Source organism: Falco rusticolus, chromosome 4 (assembly GCF_015220075.1).
Source record: "Falco rusticolus isolate bFalRus1 chromosome 4, bFalRus1.pri, whole genome shotgun sequence".
NCBI lineage: Eukaryota > Metazoa > Chordata > Aves > Falconiformes > Falconidae > Falco > Falco rusticolus.
Window position 1 is genome coordinate 47,100,643 of NC_051190.1, and position 15,178 is coordinate 47,115,820.

Consider the following 15,178-nt stretch of genomic DNA (forward strand, 5'->3'; position numbering starts at 1 on the left):
GGGGAAACAGGAAAATAAGCAAAAAAAAAAAAAAAAAAAAAAAAAAAAAAAGAAACCCACCAGCCAGAAAGTGCCTGGAAACTTGGTCCCTTTATTGCCTGTTTCTCACCTGAGCTCCCCAGCCTGTGGTCCCCTCGAGGCAGCGCCCCAGCACCGGGGGTCACGGGGCTGAGCCCCTTCCTTAGGGCAGCCCCAGTGATGCCACTGGGGTGGTGCGAGCTGCTCCGGACCCTGGGTGGGCACAGTGGCCTTCAGCATGGCACAGCTCCCGGTGCTGCTCAGCATCTCACCTCGCACACTGACCCTCCCCGAGCTAAATGCACCCACCCCAGACAGCCTTGGGCCACAGAGAATTATCTGCAAAGACTTTTATTAGCTTCAAATAATTAAAAAGTGGCCAAAGCCCCAGCTCAGGACTGCCATGGGCCCTGGCTGTGCCACAAACAAAGACACTTGAGTTACAATAAATCAGTCACTTCCCAGAAGAATGGCACACAGTGCTGTCCCCCCAGGATTTGAAGCCATCCCACCCCTCAGGGGGTCCAGATACCCCTCAGTGGGGCACAGAGAGCAGCCTAGGGCCTGACAAGGAAGGCCAGGTTGAGAGCATCAGGGATGTGGAGCTCATCCAGGTGCAGGGGGGAGGCAGTGAAGGGCAGGTGCACAGGGAAGAGGTGGCTGGTGTCCACCAGGAGCTGGCTGGGTCCCCCTCCATACTGGTCATGCAGCCGCTTCTGTGGGGACACAGCACTTGCATTCAGGGCTGCTCCAGTAAGGGGAGGGTCATACAGGACAGCCTGCCCCCCTCCCCCCCCCCAAACTAGACCCCCAATTCTGCTTACCTCAACCCTGCTGATGAAGCTTGGGCTGATCCTCTCCTCCAGCCCAGCAGCCGGGGTGTAAGCCCGGAGGATCTTCACAACCTGGAAGGGACAGAGGGGACCATGAACAGGGAAGGGCTGGGCACATCCAGACCCTTCTGGGTATGGTGTGGTCCCCACCGCAGCGCATCCCTGGTACACCCCCTCCCCACCCAGTACCTGCTGGGGTGACAGCACCGTGCACAGGCTGCAGAGAGCTCCAGCATCCGCCTCAGTCACCTTCTTCACCTGCAGCAGCTGGGCAGCCTGGACCAGGGGCTCCAGCACCTCACGGGCCCCACTCTCCTGCAGCCCCTCTGCCCGCAGCCACTGCTCCACCTGGCTGATGTTGTACCTGCCAGGGACAGCAGGTCACAGGTGGCACAGGCCATGCCCCATCTCCCCCAGCCATACCCATCCTGCACGGGCACAGACCTGAGCTGGATGCTGCGGCTCCAGGAGCACATGTCCTTCCTCAGCAGCAGGTAGTTGAGGGTGGTGCCACTGACCAGGAAGAGGAGCTGGCGCAGGACCTGGTGCCCCACACTGGGGGCCAGCCCGTGGTGGTTCAGCACTGCACGGAAGGAGCCCAGCTGCTGCAGCAGCTCAGGCAGGGTGTGGGTAGAGGCTACTGAGGACCGGCGGTGGCGGGGAGGGCAGGAGAAGGACAAGCCCTGTATGGGCTCACTCTCCAGCATCGCTGAAACTGAAGGGTAGAAAAGGCACATTGTAAGGAGGCAGAGACCCCGCGTTGTGCCTCAAGCGACCAGTACACAGCTCCTTGGTTCCGTGTCCCAGTTGGGGATACAGGGGCTAATGACACCTCCAGGATAGCTGGCCAAGGCTAGGTCAGGGACTGGCCCTGCTCCATGTAGCTGCAGAGCATGGCATGGGGGAATAGAGCTCCCCATGGATGTAGCCCAAGGTCCCTGGGGTGCTGAGCCCACCTTTAGCTCCCCAACCACCTCCTGCAAGCCAGGATGCTCAAGGAGCAGATGGTCCCTTGTAGAAGGCATCCCCCGGTTCAGAGCCTGCCTTCCCACTCTGGGCACAGCCCCGGTAACAGAGCAGGCAGCTGACACAGCCGAGCACAGCATTCCCTCCCTGATCCAGCATCCCCTGAGCACCCCCCAAGCCCTGGCCATACCAATCATGGGCTTGAGGCACTTCTCAGCAGTGCGGATGAGCTGCTGGTAGAGCTGGACAGCCAGGGCACCCAGGCTATGGCAGGAGCTCTGGGGGTCCACGTTCTGCAGGCGATGTTTGTTCTGCTGCGCTGTGTTCCCCTGCCAGTAGCTCTGTGGGCACAGGCTGGGTCAGAGCCAGCAGTACCAGGGGACAGCCAGGTCCCCAAGCAAGCACAGAGCAGCATCAGCCCCGCACATCCTTGTATGCCTGGGCTGGGGTAAAGAGGATGCAGCCCCAGGTGGGGACAAACCCTGTCCCCACTAAGCTCCCACCCTTGCCAGGGAGGTGGCAGACCCCCTGCAGCCCAGCCCTACCTCATCCTGGCTGTACTGGCACAGGCAGTTCTGGAGTCGGCAGGTGTTGGCAAGCCAGAGTGCCACCACATTGAAGTCATCGCTGTGCTTCTGTGGGAGGGAAGTGAGAGCACCAGGGTCAGCAGGGCTCTGGCAGTGACAGCAGCAAGCCCTAACACCCCACGGTAGCCCTGTGAGCCACACTGAGCTAGCTGCAGCCTGGCGAGGGCTGTAGGACCCTCTCACAGGACACCTGCGGCACCCAGGGGCCCCCTCACCCTGGGAGATGCTCAGGCTGGACACTGCAGCCAGGCACATGTCACTGCCCCAGCACCACCTCTGCCTTGGCCAGTGAAGCTCCTGCTCCTCAGCCCACCCCACACCCCCAAGCCCAGCACCTTCATGATCCCTTTGATGGCACCAATGGCTGCATCCAGGAGCGAGCGAGCCCGCAGCTCGTCACAGCAGTGGTCTGCGTGTCGGAAGCACAGGAAGAGGATGTAGGCTGGCAGGTCTGGAAGTGCCCCAGGACAGCTCTGTGGTTTATAGTCTGCAGGGGAAAACAGGACAGTTGAGATCCAGGCAGCTACAGAAAACTGGTCCTGAACCAGGCAGGATGCTGCCCCAGCAACACTGAAAGGATGAGCTCACACAGAGGTCGGCAAGAAACCCTAGCAGGGACCAAGTTGGGGTAAAGAGTCCCCATCTGTCCAAACCCTACCTGTGATGATGGCCTTGATAATGCGCCCTTCATCCTCCATCCTCCATGCCAGCATGGCTTGGGACAGCCCAGACAGAGGTGGGACGACAGGGGATTGGGACAGGACCACAGCAGATGCTGCCAGCTCCTGTGCTGGCCTGGTGGCCTCTCTCTTCACTGGAGAAAGAGGAGCACAGGTCAAATCCTGCTGTGTCCTGGGCCGTGGGACCCAGATCAGGATCCCTCAGCTCAGTCCAAGCAGATACTCCCTAGTATCTCTGTCTGGGGGGACCCCGCTCCTCATGGCGAGGCTGGGCGATGCTCCCACCAGCCCCATGTCCCCATCTCATGCAGACACTTGCCTGTGAGCTCCTGGGTCTGCTTTGTGTAGGCTCTCAGCTGCTTCTGGAGCTTCAGTGTGATCCTCTCCTGCTTCTCCAGCTTCTGGGCCAGCTCCTGGGCAGGCACAACCCTGGTAGGGCTCAGCCAGCCTCCCTCAGCTGGAGGCCCCCACCAGCACCCACCCAGTGAAGCTGAGCTGGGAGGATGCATCAGGGTCCCCTGCACCGCTCCTTAAGGGGCTGCTGCAGCTCACCACAGGGCAAGGGGGTGGGAGCCAGCCCCAAGCCCAGTCCTGCCTGTGTCCACCCACCCCCCATCACCACCCCCTTACCCTGTTCTCCTCCCTGAGCTGTAGGACATGCTGCTGCAGCCCCTCCTGCCCCTGGTGCCACTGCAGGTCCTGGATGAGGGCTGCTTGCTGCTGGCTCAGCTGCTTGAGTGAGCAGATGTCGAGGTGCAGCCCTTGTACCTCCTCCTTGTGCTGCTGTTTCTCCTCCTGCAGCTGACTCTCCAGCAGCCTGCTCACACGCACCAGGGGAAACTGAGGCACCAGCCTCCTTCAAGCTGCCTCACCCCATCCTGCAGGGAGGCTGCTAAGGAGGCTTTTCCTCCCCTGAAGCCTCAGAGCTGAGGACTCCCCCCTTGCCCAGGCCCTCCAGGGCAGCCAAGACCCAGCTGGACTGGTAGAGCATCTCCCCTCTGGCTGCACCCAGCCCAGGGACAGGCTCCACCAGCCTGCTCCTCTTAGGAGGCTCCTCTTGAGCCCAGGGTACCCGTTCTGCTCATGCAGCGGGTGAGGCTGTGCCTTGAGCAAGGTGTGCTGCTCCAGTCCCCCAGCAAAACACAGCTGGGTGCACTGGAAAGAAGGGAAGAGCAAGCAAGGGCTACCCCCTACCCCGCTGGGCAGTGAGGGGCAGGCTGCCCTTGCTCTCGCAGCCCACCTGGGGCTACAGTGCCCAGAGCATTGGAGGAGATGGCTGCTCCAGTGAGGATGTGCAGCCACCCAGCACCACTGCAGAGGTCAGGCAGCTGTCACACCAGCCCTGGCTGGCCAAAACACCAGGGAAAGCCCCACCAGCCCATTGTGGGGACACCAGCATCAGCTGGGGACCACCTCCCTGGGACCACACTCACTTATTAGCAACCTGCACTGCATCGTACGCATGCTTCAGGTCATCATCCACTGCCACCTTCTCCGGGCTCTTACCCAGCCCCAGCATCTCAGTGAAGTTCTGCAGGGAGAGAGGAGCAGGATGAGGTTGGCCTTGCCATCCTGGGTCTCATCCTGCTCTCAGCAGTGGGACAGGGGCTCACCCTGCGCTTGAAGAAGTCCAACAGTTTCCTCTCCTCTGGCTCCACAGGAGCCTGGGACCTCCGCAGCTCCTCCCGGGTCCGGGCCAGCTCCTCGTTAGCAGCATTGAGCTGCCCCAGGAGGAGGAGGTATGCCTTCTCAAAGGGATCCTGGCTCACACCACCGTTCAGCACCGCCTCACTGCTGGGCTGCAGCCGCGACCCCTCTGGCACAAGCTGCCACCGCTCCTCCTGCCCCTGGGTGCAGAGACGGGGGCTGGCACAGCAGCCCGTGCTGGGCACCAGCACCAGGATGCCTGCAGGAAGCCCTCCCTGATGGCACCAGCTCCCAGCCAGAAGCCCCAGGGTACAGTTGTCACCATCACCAGGGGAAGGGACAGCCCACTTGTGACCCCCACCCCACTGTCCCAACCAGTGTCACCACTAGCCTCAGCCTGCTGGTCAGTGACATCTCGTGAGGGAGCCGTGGACATGGAGGACAAGCAGCTGCTCTCGGAGCCCAGGAAGCTCTCTGAGGAAGGGGACCGTCTCAAGGTGGTTTGCTGAGTGGGGAAGAGAAGGACAACGTTGCTCCCCTGCACCCCAAACATCTGCTGGGGCAGAGCAGCGACAGCCTCGAGAGGACACCTCAGCTTGGGGGTCCCCCGGCACCTGAGCTGGGGAGCCCACTTCTGCCGCAGGAACATGCCCTGAACCAGACAGCACTGCCTACTCCCTTCACTGAGCTGAGGGAGGGGGTGCCCTGAGCCCCCCCGTGTCCCTGCCAGCCCCTCACCCTGTGGAAAGCCATCTCATCCCGCAGGTTCTCATAGCCCTGCTCCAGGCGGGTGTACTCCTGCACCAGGCTCTGGTAGCGTGCCCGCTCCTCTTCCAGCTCCTGCAGCAGCCCTTGGCTCTCCCGTGCTGCACACTGGTGCTGCTCTGTGGGGACAGACACAGCAGGGAGTGGGGACAAGCAGAGCCACGTCCCCTCTGCCAGGGAACATGCAGGAACACACCAAGCCTGCAGGACCAGCCCATACCCAGGGGAATGAGATGAGCAGATCAGCGGATCCTTCTTACCTTCTAGATCCTGCGACCGCTCCAACACACGCTGGATCAGGGCATCCTTCTCCTCCTCCAGCTGCAGCTTCGTGGCTTCCACCTCTGCCAAGCGCTGTGGGAAAGCAGAGGGGCAGGTACAGCTACAGCCCTGCCTGGGGCCAGCCCTGGCTGCCAGAGGTTTCCTCCAGGGACCCCCCCCAGCAGAAAGCACAGCATGCTGCCACCTCCCTGGAGAGCCCCATGGAGCCCCAGCAGAGTGAGAGCATCCCCTGGACAGACTGACCTGCCTGAGCTCCTCAACCTCCTGGACCAGGCAGCTTTTCATGCTGTGCCTCTCCAGCTCGGCCAGCCGTTCCTGCAGCTGCTGGACCTGGGCATCACGGGTCGTATCCTCCCGCAGCCGCTGCACCTCAGCCTGCAGGCGCTGTACCTCCTCAGCATGGGCAGCGTTCAGCTCTGAGAGCTGCTCCATCAGCTGCTGCTTCTCCTGGGCCTTGAGCCAATGAGCAGAGCATGTCAGGCAGGTGGCTGAGAACAAGGGCATACCCCTACATGTCTCCCATCAGTAAACGTCCATGCATACTCATGGATAATACACTCCTAACCCATGCATGCTTCCCTTCTGCAAGGAACCTGGGTACCACATATCCCACCCATCTGTTTGATCCCTGAACCTCTGGTGTCACCTCAAACCTGGGAGCACAGCTCTCCACAACATGCCATCCCACACGGAGCCATGCATGAACTCTGCCATAGCTTTGCAGCCCACCACCTGGCCAGCCTCAACAGCAGGATTTACCAGCCCTGCTTCCCCCTACCCCCAGAAACAGGATCGCAGCACAGGAGCCCTCCCTTCCCCTCCACAGACACCCCCAGAAAGGGAGTGGTGACAGCTGAAGCAGAGACACCCAGATGGCAACAGCAGATGCTGCCAGCAGGAGCACGGTGGGACAACACACCATGCTGGAACTGCTCCCAGCACATGACACTGTGCTGCAAGGCTGCACCCAGCCAAGCACCCAGGAGGGTGCCCATCCCACCCCCAGGGCCACCAATCCCTGCATCCACAGGGAGCACTGAAAATCCAGGAATGAGACCCAACTCCTGCCTGGAAGCACATGTCAGGCAGGGTTAGCTCCTGCCCTAGGGCTGGGAGAGGACTGAAGACACCAGCAGGCATGGTTTTGGCTACACAGGGACTGGTAAGAAGTGGTCAGCAAAAAGTAGCTACCCCCACGCAGGGATGAAGCCAGCACCCACCTGCTCATCCAGCCTACACTGCAGCTGGATCACCTTGATCTCCATGCCCTTGTGCAGCTGCTTGTAACGCTCAATGGAGCGTGCCTCGACACGCAGCCGCCGCAGCTCGCGGCGTGCTTGCACCCGGCGGTAGCAGCACTGCAGGTAGATGACAGCCCCACGCAGGCGGCTGTAGCGGGTTCGGGCCAGCCAGCCCCTGACAGCAGCCTGGATCACCACGGCTTTCTGGTGCCACACCATCTGTGAAGCAAGAGATGGGGCAGTGGCACAGTGTCCCCAGGCGGGATGGGGACACCTGCTGCCCTGCCAGGTTCCTACCTGGTGGTAGAGACGTCGGGCAAACATGCCCCGGGCAAAGGCTTGGATGGTGATGATAGCCTGGCACACACGTAGGTAGAAACGTCGTGCCAGAACCATCCTCACAGTTTTCTGCAGCACCACAGCAGCCCTGGTCCTTCGCAGCATCCTGGTGAACCTGCAGCGAGGGCAGGGCGCTGGGCAGGGGGGTGGCAATGCCCCCCACAGCCCAGCCCACACCACAGGGACACCCAGGTCCAAGCGCAGCCCCATGCCAGCCCAGCTGCCAGCTCACCCCAAGGCTGAGCTCTGTCTCAGCTCATTGCTGCTCCCCCCAAGCCCCATCCCCGCTCACCTGCGGGCCAGCATGCCCCGGGCATGGCGCTGCAGGCAGATCGCTGCGGCACGTGCCCGTCCAAAGTGCCTCCGTGCCAGCCAGCCCCGCAGGTGCCTCTGCAGCAGGACACAGGCTGCCCTCATCTGCTGGTACCGCAGCTCCTCCAGGTGAGCCACTTGGCCAGCCCGGAAAAACACCTTGTTCTTCCCACACTGGTACTTGCTGGGGTCCTGTGTGCAAGGGTAGAGTCAGTCCCAGAGACAAAGTGTACCCCAGCCAGGCTCCCCCAAGAGTGATGCTCCTCATACCACTAATCTCCTCATCCAACCTTCCTGGAGGTTGAGTTCCTCCTCATCTCATCCACTTCTGTATCCCACCGGGCACCCACACATGGTGAGAATGGTGCCCATCCCCCCCCCTGCAAGGGATACTCTGGTACCACAGCTGCACTCCCCCAGCAGGACCCTTACTCGGAGCAATCTCTCAAGGGCAAGGCTGCAGGTCTGCTTCTCGTCAGTGCCCATCAGCTCCTCTCTGCTCACCAGAGCCCTGTACCTCTCCAAGAACTCCTGGTATGTACACCTGTGGGGGACAGAGGGGGATCAGAGGTGCTGTGGCTGGAGGTGGGGGAGCCCCCAGGGTGCTGCTGAAGCAGGGGGATACCTGGAGGGGTAGCCTGAGGCACTGATCTGGATTGTCTCCAGGATTCCGCAGGCTCGTAGCTGCTCCACTGCTCGCCTGGAGTCAAACCTGGGGCAAAAAGGTGCTGAGCTAGGCTGGGTCCCAGCCAGCTTGGCATGCTCCAAGCTACGTAGGAGCAGGGCAAGAGGGACACAGATTGGAGGGACAGCGGTGCCCTGCAGTGTACCCATCCCCTCCCTGGCCGGGCACTCACACAAAGGGCTGCTTGCCATCGTTGGGCTTGATGCAGCGGATGTAGTGTGGTACAGTGCTGCTCAGCGTCTCCATCAGCTGGTTCAGGGAGGCTCTGAACTGCCAAGGACAAGGCAAGCGTGGTCAGGAACATCCTGGGGCTTGTAGGGCACACACAGGTCCCCCTTGGGGCTGCCTCAGCTGTCTAGGGCCAGCACACGTTTCTCCCCCCACACCACCACCACCATACCTGGCTGGAGATGGAATTCTTCTTGCTCTTTTGGCTACTGGGCAGCGATCTGTGGCTGGGACAACCAGCCATCCTGGGCCTGCCGGACCTGCGGGACTGCAGGGACGTGGGGCCATCCCCTTCTTCCAGGAAGAGCTCAGTGAGCAGGGCAGACTGCACAGAGCAGAGCCGTGAGCCAGGCAGACCCTGCAGCAAGCACCACCCAGTACCTAGAGCGCCATGGCCACCAGAAAACAGCCCCAAGGGACCAAAAGCTCCACAGCGGCCAGCCCAGTGCACAATCCTCTGACCCACCACAGCCCAGATGTGCCGGATTCAGCTGTGCCCCTGCCTACTGCTTCCCCCAGGAAAAACTATGTGTGAACCATGGACACATCCCCAGGCGTGCTTGAGAGCCCTCCAAGATGTCCCTTACCTTCTACCAGGGACACGCAAGGGTAGAAGGGACAAGTGACAGTGTTACAGACCTGGAAGCAGCAGGACCCTCCAAGCCCTTGCATCAGGGACATGACCAAGATGCTCCCCAAGGTAGGAAAGCCCAAGGCAAGGTGGGGAGCACCCACACTTCAGGGCACCCTGCCCATGGCCAGCACTGCACGGGGCTGTGCCAGCAGATCAGACAGGGATTTATCCTGTGTGGCTTGTATGCTCCTGCACCATCAGTCCTTCCACCCAGGCTCCCAGGGCCACAAGCTAGCCAGGCTCTGCCCTACACAGCCCCTGCTCAGGGTGGCTCTTACCTTGCTGGCTCGCAGCAGCCCCACCAGCTCCTCGGGGACAGTGTCCCTGTTCTTCTCCACAAACCCATCACACTGGTATTCCACCTGGTGGGAGACCAGGCAAGCCCCAGTATCAGCCTGCATCTTCCCAGACTGTTTTTTGCAGGGCTCTGCTCGGACACAGGCAAATGCTTTTTGGAAGAAGTCCTTGCAGGAGTCGGGGCTGGTGGCCACACCGCCTAGCTCCTGCCCTGCTGCAAGGCTACTGATGGGACCCAGCAGAGGGTTTCAGAATTTTTACCCTCAGTTAAAGGGCTGCAGCCCAGCACTCAGCTGCAGAGCCAGCAGGATCCATCCCCTAGCCTGAAAGGCTGCAGGAGCTACAGCCATCAGCTCTGGATGGGACAGGATGGGTGCCCACTGGTGCAGAGCTCTCCCTACCCCTGCCTGCACTGCCACAGCTTCCCCTACCTTGCCAGCAAAGTGGCAGACAACGAAAGCATCCGTGGACCTCTTGGGCTTCTGGAAGTAGGAGCTGCTGAGATGCGTCTGGTAAAGCTTCTGGGCCCAGCTCCCATCACTGCCTTGGGGCATCTAAAAAGCAAATGGGTCAGAAGGGACAGCTCCGGGTGGCCGTGGCAGCCTGCTCCCAGCACCCCTTTGCCCACCTTGCACTCCTCATTCAGCAGGTTCAGGATGCCAAGCCGGCCCTCGATGAGCTCAATGCATGGCTGGTTGTCACAGAAGTCAACAAAGACCCAAGGGATCTCCTCTGTCACATATTCCTCCTGCTCCAGCTTGAAGACATGCTAAAGGGCAGGGACAGCAGAGCAGGACTGAGCCAGGAAGGGACAGAGGCGGCCAGCCACCAGGCAGTGGCTTGGGTTCTGTCAGACACCCTTCTCCTGCAGCAGGAACACTTTGGGAGAAAGGAGGGGACCGTGCCCAGCCCCAGCAGCCACATTCAAGGCAGAAAGCACCAGAAGCAGCAGCGCAGCAGGGGTATGCAGCGCCCACCCTCACCAGCTCCCAGCAAGGGGACATCTCTGTGGTACCCACCCGGTTGAAATGCTGCTGCAGCTTCTCGTTGGCATAGTTGATGCAGAACTGCTCAAAGCTGTTGACATCAAACGTCTCAAACCTGCAGGTGGCAGAGACCTGCCTGAGGCAGCTGCCAGGGACACGGGCGCTGCCCCAAGTCCCCACCAGAGCTGTTGGTGGCTGCAGTCCTACAGCCTCAGCTGATGCAGGAACAGGACTGTGCTCTTCCAGGCAGCCCAGGAGGAGGGAACTGCTCTTACCCATAGATGTCCAGGATGCCAATGGAGTTGTGGTGGCCCTCCAGTGACCGCAGAGCATGGTTGACCCTGCTCACCATCCACCTGAAGATCTGCCCATACATATACTTGGCCAGGGCATCCCTCGAGTCGAGCGCCTGCTGCCTGGAGAGGGGCTTCACGTAGGTCTCACCAGCAGTGATCAGCTTGCGGTGGCAGAGCCAGCGTATCACCTGCGATGCCTCAGTGCCCAGCAGCGTGCAGAACAGCCCCAGGGCCTCATCAGCAGGCTGCAGAGGGACAGACCCTGTCACCACGGTACTGCTGAGACCAGCACAGCTCAGGGGCCAGGCTGGGCCGCAGGGTGGGGGCAGCAAGCTCTTGCCCACCTCCACGAAGCAGCTGTCCCCACGGCGGTCCCTCCCTCTGAGCACGATGTTGCCCAGGTGCAGGATGGCAGCCAGGACACGGAACAGCTCCAGCTGCTCAGCCTCAGGGATGCCTGCAGGCACAGCACAGGCACCAGGTTAGCCAGGCTCCCCAGTACCGGCTCTGGCACCAGCACTCCCACACCAGCATAGGGGTGAGGGCAGCAGGAAAAACAGCCCTGGGGACCAGCCCTGCCCACCCCCTCCCCACCGTGCCTGGCCAGGACAGTACCCAGGAGTGAGAAGGCATGCCGCGTGCTATCCAGGTCAGCTGCATCATCGGTGCTCTGTGCCACGGCGCACTGGCCCTGGCGGGTGTAGTGGAAGGACTCTGCCCCACCTGCGGGTGAGATGTTTTGGACTGGGAACCAGCACAACCTGCCCCACAGGGCTCCCAGTTGTCCTCATCCCACCCTGGGGTGCCCAGCAGCAGCAGAGCCCCCTCCAGCACCCAGTGGAGGGGGGGCAGGAAGGTCTGGGCAGTGCCAGCACGGGGTGGGCTGGCACCCAGCTGTGCCATGGGACTCGTGGGGGGGGACACAGAGGCACTCACAGAGACCCAGGCCCTGGAGCTCAGGCAGGGTGGCGGAGGCACAGAGCTGGTAGAAGATGTGGTAGTTCCTCTCCGCTTGTGCCTGTGGATGAACAGGAAAAATCACTGAGAAGCCAGGTCACTTCAGGCCACCCTGCTCATCTGCAGCAGTGCTTGCAGCCCCAGATTTGGGGACAAGGGACACCTTCCCCTCTCCCAGCTTGACTCAGCAGTGCTGGGGTTGCACCCCTGAAGGATGCCCAGGAAGAGCACCCTCCTGCTCTGAGGACTGGGGCTGCCACTCAGTCCTGTCCCCATGCCACCCCAGAGGCCCACCTGGAAGGTGACACGGGACTTCTCCAGCAGGTAGGTTTTGATGGTGGCCCCTGTGACGTGAGCTTGGCTAAAACCGATCTCGATGTACTTCCCAAAGCGGCTACTGTTGTCATTTCTCATTGTCTTTGCATTCCCAAAGGCCTGGGAGGGGAAGGAGGGCAGGAGGTTTTAGCTGGCTCCAGATCTCCAGGTGCTCTGGGGAAGTTCAGTTGCTGCCACCCATTTTACAGTGGGGGACACACAGAGCATCACATCAGGGGCACAGGCCATGAGGAGCACAGGGACACCCCAGTTATCCCCATGCAGAGCCTGGGGACTCTGAGGGACCCACCTCCATGACAGGGCTGGAGGCCAGCACCTTCTCCTCCATGTTGGAGTCGCACAGGCAGCCCCCGATGGTGGTGAAGTATCTCATGGCATACTTGGCCGATGCAGTCTTCCCTGCACCTGACTCCCCACTGATGATGAGGGACTGGTTCTTCCCAAACCTGCCGGAGAAGGACACGAGCTGGGAACAGCCTGTGACGCAGCAGGACTGCTCCATGCAGGCACGGCATGGTCCATGGGGGGCTTCAGACCTTCCCCAGTGCAACCCCAGGGATGCTCCCACGTCACACTCTCACCTCACCATCTGCTTGTACGCCTCCTCCGCCAAAGCAAAGATGTGGGGATCCATGTCCCCAATTTCACGGCCGCTGTAGGCATAAATCACCTCCTCTTCATAGATGGGCAGAGGCTGGTAGGGGTTGATGGCGACGAGGACGATACCTGGAGGAAGATGGCTGTGCAAAGGGCAGGGCAGGACGGGCATCTGCCCCGGGGAGCCAGGGGAAGTGGGACAGGGTGGGGAGTAGGAGGGGGTGCACCGGGCTCACCACAGTAGGTGTAGATGGTGTTGGCCTCCAGGAAGCGCCGGCGGAGCGAGTGCAGCACAGCCGGCTCATGCAGGTAGCTCAGGGCCACCAGGTCATCGGCACCTGAGAGGCAGTCAGGGTTGCAGAGAGGTGGCAGCTGGAACTCAATGGGGTAGGCCAGTGCCTGCAGGGATGGAGATGGAGCAGGCTAAGTGCTGAGCAGGGTCGGCCAGCCCCACAGAGGCGGGATGGGTCTGTAGGAGCCGGACAGATACTGTCTGCAGGCCATGCTTGGGCTGTTAGTCACCAGGAATCACAGCAAGCCAAGCTGGAGACCTTTGGGGAAGTCAGGCAGGAGCAGGCGGTGAGGACCAGCTCCCTGGGCAGGCAGGGGACACGGGACACAGTGAACCAAGCACAGCCACAGTGGCCTGGGCTGCTGCTTGGTCACCTGATGGAACACATCCAGGCAACGTCTGAGCCCCCCTGTATCCTGCTGAGGACCCCAGGCTGGGTTGGGAGCGCAGAGGTGAACTGTCCCATCTGGGGATGCCCGACCATGTGGCAAGCACAGGAGGGACCCACTGGGCTGCGCAGCTCCAGCCTTACCGAGCCATCTTCCAGGCGGAGGTGGAGAACAGCATCTCCTTCCTTGTAGCCTCTGGTTATTTCTGCTGCCCTCCAGACTTCGATACAGTCAGGGATCCAGACGCGGGCACCCTGTGGGGACATGGGAGGGAGGGGACCCCTGCAGAGTGCCACAGCCAAGAGACAGGGACAGCATCTGGCCACCACCAGGCCAAACACGGCAGCCCGCCCCACGGTTCTCACTTCGGGGGTCAGCCTGATGCTCAGCATCGCTGCAGTGGGGCGAGCTGAGCAAACAAGCACTGAATGGGCTGGAAGCCTGGAGAGGGGGAAGGGAAGGAAGGGCTGGGCTTGGGGTTCACATCCAAGGAGTCGTCAGAAGAGCGGAGCATCCAAATTTGTGGTTGGACTAACTTGGGCAGGATGGGGCTCAGGGTCCAGGGCTCTGCTGAGGAGCAGCAGGAGGAAGCCGTTATCTTTTATGAGCAGTAGCCGCTGGAGGGAGCAAAAATTGCATGACATACAGCTTCCCAGCAAGGCACGAACGGATTTTAGTCTGAAATCAGGAGCTGGACAAAAAAGCATCCCTGCTACCATGCCCAGCTCGCCCCTCGCTCGCTCCCCTCCAAGGGTACCAGTATGGCACCAGTGGGGCGTGCTGGGCCATAACCTCAGGGCCGGGCTAAGCCACTGATGCAGCCACTTCTGTCCCAGTCTAACCAGTGACATGGGATAAGGCAAGTCCCTCTGCCTTCAGCACATGAACCTCCTAGCTTCACCCAGGCAAGCACCCCAGTCACGCCACAGCGAGGGATGCTGCACCTCTGACTTCCACGGAAACCTCAGCACCCTCCAGCCTCACAGGCAAACAGGGATCACCCTGGGAGAGAGGACACGTCCAGGGCCTGGCCTGCGGCTGCAGCTATCACTTTTGATACGCAGCAGCAGAAGCAAGGAGGAAGAGCCTGTCCTGTTGCCTGCACGCAGCAGGAGCATCTCCGACAGGCAGAGCTGGACCGAGGACGATCTGGGCCAGGGTCCTGGAGATGAGAGCATCCCACCCGCCCACTGGGCAAGAAGCAGGAGAGATGGGTGCCCAGGCAGCACCAAGCCCTTCTCCTCACCCGTGACAAGCACCCCTGTGAGGTGCTGTGCTTGCCAGGCCATGGGTCCCCGTGTGCCAGGGAGCCCCACGGGCAGCCTAGGGGGCTGCAGCACCCACACAGGGCAGGCAGCCCACAGCTGAGGCACCCCCCCTAAGGTGTCATCCAGCCAGGTGACCAGTGGGGAGGTGGCCCTAAGGGACACGCAGACCACAGCACCCACAGCTGCTCCGGGTGCTGAGCTCTCAGGGGAGGCACAAGACACCCCCCTATCCCCTCCTGCCTGCCCAAGTCTGCCACAAGCACCCCAGACCCGTGGGCTGGGCTGGGCTCCCCCCCAGCTGCACGGTAGGGACCCTTCCAGCCCCCCCCCCCCCCCCAGGCCAGGACCCCCTGAGCCCCCTCACCTGCACATATGGCCCCCCCGCAGCCATGGCAGCCCCCCACTGCTGCCAGCACTCCCACCCCTGATGCCTACAGCCCCTTTATGGGAGCTAATTGCCACTAATTGGAGGGGCGGGTAGTAGAGGTCCCCGCCCCACTCCACCTCCCGTTCCACCCCACAGCCCTTCCCGAGCCAGGGGAG

General features: G+C 61.5%; 1 protein-coding gene across 1 annotated transcript; it reads right to left on the reverse strand.

Moving 5' to 3' along the window:
• Positions 1 to 575: 575 nt before the first annotated feature.
• LOC119145851 (unconventional myosin-Vb-like) lies at positions 576 to 15,026 on the reverse strand. Its single transcript, XM_037382587.1, has 38 exons — positions 15,000 to 15,026; positions 13,511 to 13,621; positions 12,923 to 13,085; positions 12,671 to 12,815; positions 12,379 to 12,535; positions 12,048 to 12,188; positions 11,733 to 11,814; positions 11,412 to 11,519; positions 11,141 to 11,253; positions 10,776 to 11,041; positions 10,534 to 10,615; positions 10,143 to 10,283; positions 9,946 to 10,068; positions 9,496 to 9,579; positions 9,171 to 9,173; positions 8,756 to 8,908; positions 8,528 to 8,625; positions 8,296 to 8,382; positions 8,103 to 8,214; positions 7,651 to 7,862; positions 7,317 to 7,473; positions 6,999 to 7,238; positions 6,022 to 6,231; positions 5,757 to 5,850; positions 5,470 to 5,615; positions 5,123 to 5,236; positions 4,698 to 4,931; positions 4,518 to 4,615; positions 3,715 to 3,901; positions 3,398 to 3,497; positions 3,063 to 3,218; positions 2,740 to 2,891; positions 2,363 to 2,452; positions 2,008 to 2,158; positions 1,296 to 1,566; positions 1,041 to 1,215; positions 843 to 923; positions 576 to 734 (listed from the first exon to the last, which is right to left on the reverse strand). The coding sequence occupies exons 1-38, from the start codon at positions 15,024 to 15,026 to the stop codon at positions 576 to 578; spliced, it is 5,223 nt and encodes a 1,740-aa protein (XP_037238484.1).
• Positions 15,027 to 15,178: the final 152 nt, after the last annotated feature.